This window comes from Petaurus breviceps, unplaced genomic scaffold (genome assembly GCF_028583685.1).
Source record: "Petaurus breviceps papuanus isolate PSGF00001 unplaced genomic scaffold, PetGlider_PUasm1.0 454, whole genome shotgun sequence".
NCBI classification, from domain to species: Eukaryota; Metazoa; Chordata; class Mammalia; order Diprotodontia; family Petauridae; genus Petaurus; species Petaurus breviceps.
In genome coordinates, this window is record NW_027186342.1 from 2,472,075 (window position 1) to 2,486,304 (window position 14,230).

Consider the following 14,230-nt stretch of genomic DNA (forward strand, 5'->3'; position numbering starts at 1 on the left):
ACACACACACACACACACACACACACACACACACACACACAAACACCCGCAGCCCCTGAAGTAGAGAAACATAACCTTGACTCCAATCCAGGAAACGTTTTGGGGTAGGGTCGATGTACAGAAATCTTAGCAGCCAGGAGCCCCAGGCTGGGGAGCAGGGCCAACAATGGCTTTGAAGAGGCTTTGAGGAGAGAGACAGAGAGACTGAGAAGTCAAGAAACCCAGGGTCCTCAGCAGTCGCTTCCGGAGAGTTGTCGACCTCAGGACCTGGCGGAGAACTGAGAACAAAGGCTCGGAGCGTTGGGAAGTGGACTTGGAACCGAAAACCTAGGAGCTATCTCTCTGCCCGTAGGTCTTTGGGTGAATTATCTGATCCAGATTGCCACTAACTTTCAGGATATGAGGACAAGGGGAAGAGTGCAGAAAGGATAGTGAGAAAGCCACCTACTTCTTTTGCCCAAACAGCTTAATCTTTCTTCTGCCAGTCCTGCAGACTTTGGGCAAAGTGCCCTCAAATTCATTTCTGTCCTACGGTGCCAACCAAATTGAGAAAACGAAGTATGGTGTGACCTACTAGGGGAGAAAGTAATTCGGAGCTGGTAGAGAGTATTAGAATCAGTTATTAACCTTTTTGGAGGTTACATAGACATAGAGTTGGGGATCCATAAGATGAGGAAACTTTCTTGTTTTCCATATCCTTTACTGCAAATAATAGCCTTTTCTGGGGCCTGGATGATGACATCCCTACCCTTCACCTTTTATCCAAGGAGAGCTTTTGCCTTCCCTTGCGCCGCCCTCTGGGGGTAACCTGAGAAGGTCAACAGCAAATCTACTGGGCTTGGGGTGTTCGGTAGGGAGCCCCAGAGCTTTCATAAAAATTCGACAGCTTTTCCCTTAGAGAAAGGCAGACAGAAAGGAGAGGTGAGAACTGCTGTAGTATTAACTTTGTCGAGGAAAATTATAAAGGATGATAAAAAGGAAGAAAAAGGAAAGAGAAATAAGGAAGAAGAAAAGAGGAATAAAGAAGGAAATGAGAAAGGGAAAGAATAAAGGAAAGAGAAATGGGGAAAAAAAAAGAAAATGAGAAGGAAAGGGTCAAAAGTCAATTTTCTAAAGTTGTCTTGGTCTGGACTGGAGAAGTAGTATACTAAGAAACTTTGGGATCCATCCCTGGAAGAGGAATTTAATAAGGTTAAAGAAAACACAGACTTTCTGCCTTTTCTGCCTTCAGAATCCCAGCCCGTCTGTCCCACTCAACCTCAACAACTCACGCCCTCCCAGGAATCAAGGATGCTTGCTTGGAGAGAAATTCAGGGATTGGAAGACAGGGGTATTTGGGAAATAAACCATAAAACCAAAGGGCTGGGGTCACTTGTGGCCCTCAAAAAAAGAAAAACCCAGAATTGCTTGCTTTCTGTTCTGTTTTTCTTCGAAGCTTTTGTTGTCTGGGTTTTTTGGGGGGGAGGAGGGTGGATCGAGTAAATGTTGAATGAGGTAAGAAAATAATTGGTAGGATTAGGGTGATGTTATTCTTGTGTATTTAGTGAGAAAAGGATGATGTTTATCTGTATACATCGGAAGACTATCAGACCGATGAGTAGTGGTCGCTACATTCTCCTGAAGGTTTCTGTTCTGTGTATATTGTGTCTGTGTCTGCGTTTATCAGATACAAACATGTACATTGTAAATAACTAGATACCTATGTGTGTGTACGAAATATAATACATAAATGTACATATGTAAATCCACATTCAAATATGTAGTAAAAACTGCTTGTTTTACGTGTATTAAAACACGGCAGCTAAATACACGTGTGACTTAATGTCTTCATAACCAAATAGATTTCAAAACCTAAATTTTCTCTGAGGCCTCCAAAGACACCTACCTATTTTTTCTTTTCAATCTTCCTCCAGGCATTCGGCTTTCTTTAGATTTCAAGAAAGATTTTCATGGCGGGCGGCCATAAGCCAGGGCTGAGGGAACAGAACAAAACCTTTTCTTTCAGGGGGAAGAAAATTGGATTTTCCTTTGATCACACAAATTTGGGGAAATCGAAAATCTCAAAATCCCTGTAATTTAGATCCCTGGATGACGCCTGTGCCCTTCGATCTTCCTTTCGCTGGAAACGATTCCAAAACCTACACAGGCACAAACGTACGTGCATACAGGAGCAGGTTTGGGAAAGGAATCATTAGTTTTTTTTTTTTTAATACAATCTCTGGAATTAAAAAAAAAAATCCCTGTCCCTGAGGAAAGTCCCCTTATTTTTAAGGGAATAAGTAGGGGTGGCCTTCAGTCTCTTTTCTAGGTCTCCTGTAATTTTTTCCCTGCTTTCTCTTCTCATTTTCTGCTTTAAAATTTAGGCCTCTTAGCCTGTTCTGGCCCAATCCCTGACGCTTGGTCCTTTCTATCCACATGGTCAGACTTAGTTTAGACAGAAACCATAATCCCCGCTATGGAGCAGAGTACAGCGGAGTCCGGTTTTAGTGAATGTAGAATTGATTAGGAACCTCATAGCTAAAGAGTGGGGTCCCCAGCAGGCAGCTCTGAGAGAGATTTAGCTGAATAGCCTTAGGGCCACCCCAAGACATTTTCTCTTTTTCGCCCTAGAATTACTGGGGAAAGGGAGGAAGCGGAATAAACTAGGAATTTGGAAAAGATTATTGTGTGTGCAAAGAAGGGGCTGGGCCTATGCCCAGCTGAGACACATAGATCTCCTAGATGACTGAAAGATCCCCCAAATCCTTACCGCATCAAATGAACGGGGATCCCTGATTTTACTAGCCTGACAGGGAAAGGAAATGAGGTAGCAACTAAAAAAATGGAGAACAAATTTCTGGAAAAAAGTGGAAGGCATTGATGTGATCTGTACCACAGTAAAATTCCTTCTCACCCCCACCCCTATATTTATTCAAGCTAAACTTTTGAAATTCTGGAAAGGGATTTTCCCCCTTCCCTTTGACTGAGAAGGCCGGCAGGAACCAGGAGAAGGGAGCAAAACTATTTGGAATGTGTGATTGCGGGGCTCCCATTCCATTAAGTCTGGGGCCTAAGGCCTAGGTCGAGAGCCCTCAGGCAGGGGAGACGCGGCCGCCGCTTTCTGGGTGTCTTTGAACGCCAGGGTCGGACAATAGGATGGAATCTGTCTTTGCTCATGGCCTAGAGAAAGCGAGAGTCAGGGAAAAGAGGGCGGAGGCCCAGAGAAGATCTTGAATATTCTCCAAATTTCGAGCCCTAAAAAGAGATTGTGTCTAGCCTTCCTCCCCCTCTCCCACTCCCCACCCCCAGTGTTAAAGTTACCTCTTTTCCTATTCCCAGGGCACTCTGAAGTCGGTGCTCTTCATTCACATCCCCCTCCCAAAGTCTCTACCCCCCCCCCAATAAGTTATTAAAGTCCTTCTTGTTCTGTGTCTCCTGCTTTAATAGACCCGCGTTCGCTTTTATCCTGCGTAATTAGAAGCGAACATTTGTCCCACCGGGGGTCCCACTTAAGCTGATGAATTTGATTTCTTTTTTCATTAATGGACCGTGTTTATCATACTTCTAATTATTTCAACTTTAAACACTATTTGTTCTGGTGAGGAGGTGGGAGGCAAAGACAGTCTCCACCTCCTTGGATGGAGTATTCTTCTTCTTTTTAATAACCCTGAAGATTCTTATTAGTGTACATTCCCCCCCCCCACATCAAGCTCTGAGGTGAGGGTAGGGATGAATATTTTTAGGGGGGCAGGGCGGAAGGGAGAGAATTAAAGGGCGGGAACTTTACTCCCTCTGCTTTCTCTGTTTAAATCCCAGGTTGGGTCTGGATGGAGGTTTTGTTTGGCTTTGAGGAGGAATCTGGATTTTCTCTCCAGCCCCTCCGCTCCCCCCCCCAGCCCCTTTTCCAAGGTCCAAAGGGCCGCAGACTCGGCACAGCCACATAGTCCAGGGGCCCCAGGCTGTAGTGGCAGAGAGGGCTCAGTTTCCCCCCAGCTCGGAGGCCCAGGGAGTCGATGAGAGAACCGCCAAGCCTCAGACAAGCCAGAAAAGATAGTGGGGCTGGGGAGTTGGGATGGAGGGGGTGAGGCACAAATTCTTAGGCGAGTTTGGGGGCCGTGGATGATAAAGACAGGGGAGAGGACCCGGAAGGAAAGAAAATAAAAGCTCAGCCAAAGAGGGGGAGGGAGAGCCCCCCAAAGCCATATAATTCTCAATTGCTTTGGTCTTTAATTTCATCGCCCTATAAATGAGGAAATATCAGTTCCCATACTAAATTTTTATCCTCGGCTGATAAATATGACGGGGGAATTTTCGTTGGGTCCTCGTAAAAGCGAGCGGTTTCGATCAAACTGGTGGGAAAGGACTATGCAGATAATACAAACAGACTGGCCGTAAAGCGTTGGATCGCTTTCGAAGGGGGGAGGGGATGGAGAAGGCTTGGGGTGGGGGGACAAATGGTTCTTTGCTTGAAACCGACTGAGTCCCTTCTGCCGCCTAAAGCCTTTAACCTTGTCCAAGAAAACGGCGCGACATGGCTCGGCTGGCCACAGAGCTATTTCCCCGGCCAAGCAAGTACAGAGACGCCTGCAGAAAACTCTTGGCCCGAACCATTTCCAAACCAATTCCACCTCTGGGAATTGGGGGCGGAAGATCTGGGTCACCCTCCTCCTTGTTCGCTGGGTCGGAGCCTTCTACCGCAGAGCGCTCCAAATCGTGTTTCTTTCTGACCTGGAGGACAGAAAATTCAATTTATTCTCGCAATCCTCGCCACCTCTCATGTTTGCTTAGTTGGCCCCAGGATCTGGCACTACTGTTGCCGGCCAGGACCGGGCTGCCTTCCCCAGGAGGCACCCCGGCTTGCTCCTTCAAACCCCAGCCGATGGTGGTCAACCCTATTCCTTTCTTTCACCTTAGTCCAGCGGGTTCGGGAACCGCTGGAGAAGCAGCAACCCAGGAAAAGGATCAGACAGTCAGGGAAAAAATGTGGGGCTACCGGAATGACCAGTTATTCTTCGGTCCCGTTTCTAAGAGGAGGAGGGGGAAAGAAGCAGAGGATATAGTTCGCTTTGGGAGAAAGGCGAGCGGGAAATGGGAAAATAATTACTTCCAACTTGTTTCGCTCCCGTTTCTTTCCATTTATTATACACGACCCACTCTCCCCTACACCTACTCCCTTAAAAGTCTCCCTAGGCCCTCGTTTCAATTCGTACATTAGACCATCCTGGACTAGGTTCTGTTTCTTCGACTTGTCTCCTGGGTTTCTGCCTTCGTCGCTGGTTCCTCAGGAAAGGAACTATTTTCCTGATTTTTCCCATTCTTTCTCTTTCCAAGTATATGTCTCCCCATTTGGAGAAGAGAGCAAGTTCATGAATCACATAGGGAGATCGGTTTCCTTGATCTCTTCCAAGTGGAGACGAACCCGGATATAGGGCGAGCCTCCTAGAGAATGGCATTTACAAACCCATCGGACTAGGATAGAGAAGTGGGAAAAGGGGCAATAATAATGGGGGAAGGGGGTTCAAATAGGGGTGGTGGGGAGAGGGAGAAAATACTTTCTTGTTTTGGGAGTGCCTGATATCCTATCAGAAACTCCTTCGGGAGGATCCACTAAGTTACCCTGACTCTCTTTTCCCCCCCAAAATGGGATTTCTTTCTACCAGCATACCTCAGCAGGAACCTGACCCTCAACTGTTCTCCTTGAGAAACGCTACTCTAGCCCGTCTCAATCTCAAATTACCACCCGATGAGATCTAGGAGAGAAGAGGAGGGAAGGAGAAAAGTTTAGTTAAATTTGAAGTCCCTCTTGGATTTTCCCCCTCCTTAGGGTCACCCATGACTTTTAAAACTCCTCAGACACCAACACCCATACACACATATATTGAGAAAAAAGACGGGGTTGGGGAGGAGAGAAAAGGAAGAAAGGGAAAGAAATAAGTACCTGAAGCATATCTTGACCTTTTAATTTGAATTTGACTTTGTTTTTATTTCCAGTTGTCTTTTTCTTTCTGCCTCACTCACTTCCCCCCTTCCCAGCAAATATACTTTAGCTATTGGTAAATAAACCCCACTCTCCTCTCTACCCCACAACCTCTTCAACCCTATCCCCTTCACCTTCTCCCCTCTCTCACCGCTCCCCCCCATCCCTGCCCCCGCCCGTTGGTCCACCAGTCCTCAGGTCTCTTCCTTTGTTCAACGTGAAGGTCTCTGGCGTCCTTACCCAGCGTCGACTGCTAGGTGGCGCTGTTACTCCACGATGCGCGGTCTCTCTGCCTACAACTTGACCCCGCTGACGTCACGGCCGTCTGAATCGTCAAGGCCATTTTCAAATCCCATTGGTCTAGCGGTCACATGGTGAGGCCCGGGTGCTTGGATAATTATGGAGCTGATATTTTCTCCGAGGCCCTCCCCCCTCCCTCCCTCGTCGCTCCCTTCACTCCCCTTCCACCCCCCACCCCCGGATGGGGAAAAAAAAAAAAAAGATGTCAGCTCCTCGGCTGTAGTATTGCTCCTTAAAAACCCCTCTCTCTGAAAATGACATGCCCTCGCCATGTAACTCCTAACTCGTATTTGGAGCCCCTGGCTGCGTCTTGCAGAGCGGAGACCTATACGTCCAACCCAGGGATGTACATGCAATCCGGGAGTGACTTCAACTGTGGGGTGATGAGGAACTGTGGGATTGTGCCCTCTCTCTCCAAGAGAGACGAGGGCGGCAGCCCCAGCCTCTCTCTCAACACCTACCCGTCTTACCTTTCGCAGCTGGACTCGTGGTGCGATCCCAAAACCGCGTACCGTATAGAACAACCTGTTGGCAGACAGCTGTCGTCCTGCTCCTACCCAACTAGTGTCAAGGAAGAGAATGTGTGTTGCATGTATAGCGCCGAGAAAAGGGCAAAAAGTGGTCCTGAGACAGCCCTCTACCCTAACCCCCTGCCCGAGTCCTGCCTCGGGGAGCACGAAGTCCCTGTCCCCAGCTATTATAGAGCCAGCCAGAGCTACCCCACCCTGGAGAAACCGCCCCACTGCTCTGGGGCGACCGAGTTCGAGGCGAGTTTCGAACCCCGGGCTAGCCTCCATCCCCGGAGTGAACATCTGGAATCACCTCAGCTTGGGGGGAAAGTGAGTTTCCCCGAGACTCCCAAGTCGGACAGCCAGACCCCAAGCCCCAACGAAATCAAAACGGAGAAGAGCTTGGTGGGACCCAAAACCAGCCCTTCGGAAAGCGAGAAAGAACTGAGTAAGACTACAGACACCAGTACCGATAATTCGGATAACGAAGCGAAAGGTAAGCCCGGGATAGAGGGAAAAGGGTCCGGGCTGGGACCGGTGGGAACTTGGTCTTCATAACCTTGGCAGGGGGGTGGGGGGGGAGGGGGGAGAGAAATGAGGAGCGGATTAGAAACTCCGGGGCAGGAAGCGAATTCCTTCCCCCCCGAAATTAATAATAACACCACAAATATTAATAACACTGGAATGGACTATGTGGCTTCTTGTTATTATTAATATCGGATAGAATATTGCGGAACCGGAACGAACTAGGCTGGAAGGAGCAGGGTTGGGCGTCTGCCCGCAGAATGGTTGGGGGTGGGGTACTCCTTTCTACTGGGGGCTTTCTGTTAGCTTCCCTGTGTTTGCGTTTCCGCCTCTTCGGGGCTGCCGATTTGGAGGCTTATTATTTTTACTTATTTATTTATTTTTTTGCCTGAGGTCAGAGGCTTGAAAATGGCTTAAAATGGCGATCTGCAGGCAGTGAGTGGCCCGACCGAGCCCTTAGGGGAAGAACCGAGAATTCAGTTGGTTGCGTCCTCCCGGTTGAAAGTTGTTTCCGTGGTTGTTTTCGTTAGAATATGTTGTACATATTTCTGACCGGTTTTTGTTCTGGCTTTCTGGGCTGCGAGGCTGCAGGGAGAGAGAGGCTCTTACGGGGCTGAAGGTGCTCTCAGACCCCCTTTCCTCGATGGTCCAGCGACTACTGGGGTTTGGGACTGAGAACTGAGTTTGGTCATCTTTTGGTTTGGGGTTTGAGATTTTCTCTTTCTTATTCCTTTTTTTTAAATTATTATTTGAATTTTGGCTTCTAGGGTAAATTGCAAGTGAGGGCTTGAGAGCTAATGTGGGCGTGTGGCTTGTCGAGAGCGGTTTCCTCTCAGTCCGGGGTGAATGTGGCTTTGACTGGGTGTGATTGTGATTTTGGCTGAAGGGACAGAAGCTTCCTTCCGCTGGAGCGCAGGGTTCAAGATTCAGTTGTGCTGAAGGAATCTGGATTTCTATCATCAAGATCTTTCTCTGGCTCCCTAGAAAGGATTTGGAGGAAATGGAGCTGGAATGAAGGGGGAGGGGGACTAGATGAGTGGGGGAAATGAATTTCTCAGAAAAGTTGTAGAGAAATGCATTGGAATAGTACAACAGGGAGGGATAAACCTGCTCCCCACGCTGCTGGTGAGCTCGAGGCTGTATATAAGGGGTACTCATTTGGGTATAAAGGCTGATGAAATATTGAGTACCCAGGAGCCATGGTGGTTATGTTGCTTTGTATATGAATGAAAGATATACGTGTATATCTGGAGACCTGTGTGTGTTACACACACACACACACATACACACACTCATTCATTCACACATGTTTTTTGGAGGATTGTGGTAAGAGACTTTCAAAAACCTTCCCTCCCCGCTATGCAAAGGCATCCTAAAATCACCTTGGTGAATTGGCCTTTACAAAGCCCAGCCCTCTAGGGCTCCATCTCTTATCCCCAAAGGGAGAGAGATTGTGAAGGATATGTGAGTGTTTGCTTTATTCACGCACATATATAGGTTTGGGGAGTCTATGTAATATTTGCGTGCATATTAAATACAGTTCACAGATACACACATGCACCCGGACACGCTGGAAGATGTACTTTGTTGGGAGCTGTATCGAAACCCTACAGAACGCAAAGTCAAGGTTAACAAAAAACAAAACAAAAACAAAAATCAATACCCCTTTCCTCTCCTCCTTCTTCATCTACCCCAAAGGCTCCCCTCTCCTTTTTAGTCCATGATTATGTGGATATATCTCACTCAGCCAGTATTTTTTTCATATGTATACATTTCCTCTATTCCAGCTTCCTCCACCTGGGCTGTGGTAGTGGGTAGAAAAGCCCATTCTCTTGTTTTAATCATCCCCCCACCCCACCCCCCCAAAACACCTTCCAAAATAGAAATTAAAATAGCCAGGATATTGGTTGGGTTTGGTTGGCTCTTTTTCATAAAACAGGTCGAGGTGGCAAATTACAAGCAGTAGACGATTTTTGGTATTCGGCTCCTTCCCCTGAATACTCAAGTTTGAATTTTTGCCCCCCTAATGCCTAGTCATTCTCCTTAATTTCCTCAAACAATAGCAGAGCTGATATGAGCTTTACTTGGTGCAATGAGGGGGCCCAGGACAGGCAACTTAGTTAAACCGATAGCTTAGCAATATGTATCCTTTCCAGAAAACTACTTGTGAATTTGCCAGTAGTCAAGCAGAAAAGCTAAGTTTTTCCACAACCAAACCTCCAAAGCCTTCTCTCCTTTTTCGTTTGGCAATATGTTAAGGAAAGAGATCTGTGTGCATGTGTGTGCATGCACATATATACATATGCATACATATATTGATATACCTGTATATTTTGTATGTGCACACACGCATGCAGGAGAGGATTTGGGGGCTTGGGTGGTGAGGAAGCTTAGCAAATTCAGATGTAGTGGACTGGTAGTGATCTATTTTGTTAAGTTGCACATGGGTAAGGCATGGGGGTTCTCTAGACAGCAGATCTTCATTGAATCAGATAAAGCTCATATAAGATATAGAGCCCTGCCATAGAGCCCCACATGTTTATGTATACTCATTTTAATCTGATCTAAATACACAAAGTGCACAGTGTATTTAGAAATCGATCATACACACGCATATACATTTAATCTAATCAAATTACATAATACATACATGTATATATCACTTAACGTATTGTTATATACACATCAACGTTTTGTTTATATATGTAAATTATTTATAGAAATATTTGTATTTCATGAATATATAAATATTTACATATTATACATATACCCATGTGTATCTACACATTTTTATATTGTATTGTGTATATGTGTGTGTTTTTATACACACACACACACATATACATATATAGTTTCTGGGACCATAAGATTGAGCTTGTTTCTTGACCAAATCTTCCTTTTCCTCCTCCTTAGCTCCTCTCCGTCACGGAGGTTTCCTAAGTGTATGTCTCTTGGATGTCTCTGTGTTAATATGTAGGACTCAACAGTCTCCATATCCCCTTTTTCCTCCAACTCACCTTTGTGGAGGGAGCTGGAGAGGAGCTAAGAAAGTGTTGTTGGAGAATGTCAGAATCCTGTCTGACGCTGCTTCTGGGGGTGGAGGGTAAAGGAGGGGAATGGAGGATTAGTGGAGGAAAGTGATCTGGAGGTAACCAACCCGAAAGGACTCGGGCAAGTTCCCTTGTTAGAGTCTGAAAAGGCCACTGGAGGCCAACGACTCACTGAAGTTGTCTCTTGGATTGGGGCAAACCAGACTCAAAACACTAAAACAAGGACAGGACTTTTTTTTTTTTTGGTGATTTTCCCCAGGTGAGATAGAACTAAAGGAGGGTTAGATGGCTAGGGGTGACCCGTAGGTACCAGTCTTAGAAGAGAATACCTAAGAGGAATCTAGGAGTACTTCTAGTTCTTCATGGATTTAGTGCCCTAAAAAAAATAAGAACGAATTAACCCACCGGAAACTCGAAAAAGTACCCTTCCCCCTGCCCTCTCCGGAAAAAGGACTAAGCCCTAAGGATATTGTTCAGTCCTAAAGTCAGAGCCACGGACACCTTATCTCTGGGAGGGGGAGGGGGGTAGGGAGCAGCTTCTCTCCCCCTCTTAGTTCCTATTCCCCACCGCAGTCTATGTTAAGTCTATAGTGAGCTGCGATGTTTTGAGTCTTAGTGGGATACTTATATCAATAATGTTATTTTTAACAGAGGATATAAAGGCAGAAAACACGACAGGAAATTGGCTGACAGCAAAGAGCGGAAGGAAGAAGAGGTGCCCCTATACTAAACACCAGACGTTGGAACTGGAGAAAGAGTTTCTGTTCAATATGTATTTGACCCGAGAGCGCCGCCTGGAGATTAGCAAGACGATTAACCTTACAGACAGACAAGTCAAAATCTGGTTTCAAAATCGCAGAATGAAACTCAAGAAAATGAACCGAGAGAATCGAATTCGCGAACTGACCTCCAATTTTAATTTCACCTGAGCGCGCAGGCTCCCCGCCCCCTCCCGCCCCCCTCTCTGTCCCCGCCCCCTCCTCCCCCTTTGTGCGGGCTGAGTTTTTCCCCGAGTATAAATGCACCGTGTATGCAAAAAGGAAAAAAAAAGATCTCAGACTCTCCTTCGGAGAGACTTCTCGTTGGTGCAGCGAAGAAGCCTCAATATAAGCAAGAGAAGATCTATATATCTATACCTATGACTATATATGTGTGTGCATACACTCACTCAGCATCCTTGTAATCCATGTAGAGTTAAGGTTAAATCCATCCAGATCGTTCAAAGAAAGAGAGAAAAGCCCACAAAAAAAAAAATGTAAGGTATCCCCAGCAGCACGCTAAGAATCGCTCCTTCCTCTGCATTGTATATTTAGGGTAATAGACGTTTTGGAAAGTTTGGCTAGTGTTGTGTGTTTGCTGTAGCCACCCAGCGCTTCCGACGGCCCCCCGCCCCATTCCTACCCCACCCCATGAGTGTAGCGCTAAGTCAAGCTGAGAAATCTGCTCCATGTCTTGTATTTGTACAGCTTTTGTCCCCCACTTCCCCCCAGCCCCCAGCCCGACACCCCCACCTCCATCCCTACCCTGTGAAATGACATCTCAGAGAGTCTCTCCAGAGGAACAATTCTGAAGAAAAGGAAAGGGCATAGACAGAATTACTGTCCCCCCCTCCCCCCAAGACTGAACAAGTCCAGTTCTGGTCTTCGTGTTATTTAAAGATATTCTGTATGTTGTATCTTTTGCATGTAGCTTCCTTAATGGAGAAAAAAAATCCTAATAAATTTCCAGAATCTTACTCCTCAAATGGGTATATTTTTTAAAAGTGATTTTCAGCTCCATTTTCCTCCTCCCAGGGAGCTTGTGTGTGTGTGTGAGTGTGTGTTTGTGTTTTGTGTGTTAGACTCATCTTTTAAAGGCTTTCTAGAACGTCTCTTGGCGGGTTTAATATAAGTGAGAGGCCATAACGCTGATTTAAATATTATCCAGGTGACCACAATAAGTCAAGGTCATAAAACAGTAATGTCAGGACGGTCTTGGTACGCGCGAGAGGTGGATTTTATGATCTGCAAATATAATGTGGTGCCGCAGTAAAAGATGCATTTAAAGGTGACTGGAGGAGGGAAAGAGAGGCAGAGACGAAGCTGCAATCTTGAGAGGCAGACGGATCTGCTTGCCTGGGGTGTTAGGGCTGGGAGTCGTTCCCCAATGCTCCTGGGGGGGGGAACCCGGAGAGGCAACCCCCCCGCACCCACCCACCTAAGGAGAGGAATAAACTTAACCGCCTGAGGGGGGGGGCGAGGAACTGAGCCCCCCCCACCTCGCCTTCCTCCACCTCGACACCACTAGCAGAAGGCACTAAGGTAAGAGAAGAGATTTCTTTCTCTCATTTTCGAAGCTGAGTGGGGGACTCGCCGAGCTCCCCAGGTGAAGGAGCAAGGTGGGAAGGAAAGAGGCTAAGGAGCCTCGATTGAGCCGAGTAAGGGCGCCATCGGGGGACTTTTCTATCCACCTCTACCAGCGAAGGGGAAAGACGGTGAGCAGCTCAGATTTCCACCTTTCCTCCTCTCGTCGGAACAGCAGTGGATGGGGGCGGGGGGGGGGGGGGTGGTTAGGATTCAAGGACTGGACTGCTTGGGTAGCAGATTGTTCGGGTTTCTAGAGGGCACGATGGGTTTCCTCTGTCATGCTATTCTCTGTCTAGGTGTTGCTGGCTCTGAGCGCCTGTTGGGGATGAATTGAAGGAGTAGAGAGTGTGGCAATGGGGTTTAAGATTTAGTGTTTGGGTGTCTTTTGGTCGAGTTGGTGTTTCCTGACGTTTTCCCTTTCCCTCTGTCCTCACCCCCGTGGCCGCTGTGGTTTGGAAACCGAGTGGCTAGCGGGTTGGAGCGGCCCTGAGCGCTTTGGTCTCCAGTCCACGCGCCTGCAGTTGAAAAGCAAGAGAGGGCAAATCAGTGTGTGTGCCCTGAAGGAAAAAAAGATAGAGGGAGAAAGAAGCCAAAGGTAGAGAGGGAAGGGTCGGTGGGGGAAGGGATTCAGTTAGGCAGACAGATGGAAGATCAGACAAACAGAAGTTCAGACAGTCAGACAGACAGTCAGAAGGACAACTCTAGGAACTGAGCTCTGTTGATGAAGGGAAGACAACTGTCCACCTCTCTTCATAGATGGCAAGAGACAGAGCAATCTCTCCACTGCAGTGGGGGGGGGGGGGCCGGGAGGGCGCTGGGGGTAGAAAGGAAGGTATGTTCTCCCCATTATTTTTCTCTGGGAGATTTTCTTATATCAGGATGCTTGGGCACCCCCCCTCCAGCTAGTCTTTCTTCTCTACAAAAGGATAAGGATAGGGAGGTTATGGGGGTGGAAAAGGGGGACGGGGGGCGAATTTCTTCCTTTTTTTCCCCCTTCCCTTCTTCTCCTCCGGAGAGCCGAGTCTCCCGCCCTATTCGCTCAGCTGATCTGTGGCTTAGGTAGTTTCATGTTGTTGGGATTGAGTTTTGAACTCGGCAACAAGAAACTGCCTGAGTTACATCAGTCGGTTTTCGTCGAGGGCCCCCACCCCCACTCCCGCCCCCTACCTTCCCTAGGGGTTCACCCCACTACCACCACCCCACCAGGGTTCAAGCTGGTGGAAGCTGAGGAGGGTGAGGCATAAACGGGGGAGAAGCCCAGGATGGAAGATACAGGTCTTGGGGAACCCCTCTTTTATACCAGCCCCTCCCCAGGTTTACCTAATCCTAGTTGTTGAGGGAGATGAATCCCCCCCCCCAGCTATTGTCTCTAGTCCCCCATATGATCTAACTAGACAAAGAAACTCTTGCTGAATTTTTATGAAATTGTGGAGACTGGTGCCCAGTCCAGCTTAGATAGGGACCAAAGGGAAGAATCAGGGAAATTAGGAGTAGAGTTTCTCTCTCTCTCTCTCTCTCTCTCTCTCTCTCTCTCTCTCTCTCTCT

General features: G+C 47.3%; 1 protein-coding gene across 1 annotated transcript; it reads left to right on the forward strand.

Moving 5' to 3' along the window:
- Positions 1 to 6,445: 6,445 nt before the first annotated feature.
- Positions 6,446 to 11,318, forward strand: HOXC10 (homeobox C10). Its single transcript, XM_069101133.1, has 2 exons — positions 6,446 to 7,261; positions 10,992 to 11,318. The coding sequence occupies exons 1-2, from the start codon at positions 6,511 to 6,513 to the stop codon at positions 11,267 to 11,269; spliced, it is 1,029 nt and encodes a 342-aa protein (XP_068957234.1). The 5' UTR covers positions 6,446 to 6,510; the 3' UTR covers positions 11,270 to 11,318.
- Positions 11,319 to 14,230: the final 2,912 nt, after the last annotated feature.

Coding starts and splice junctions, on each gene's coding strand:
- HOXC10 (XM_069101133.1), top strand. CDS start 6,511: ATGACATGCCCTCGCCATGTAACTCCTAACTCGTATTTGGAGCCCCTG. Junction 7,262..10,991: donor TTCGGATAACGAAGCGAAAG/GTAAGCCCGGGA, acceptor TATTTTTAACAG/AGGATATAAAGGCAGAAAAC.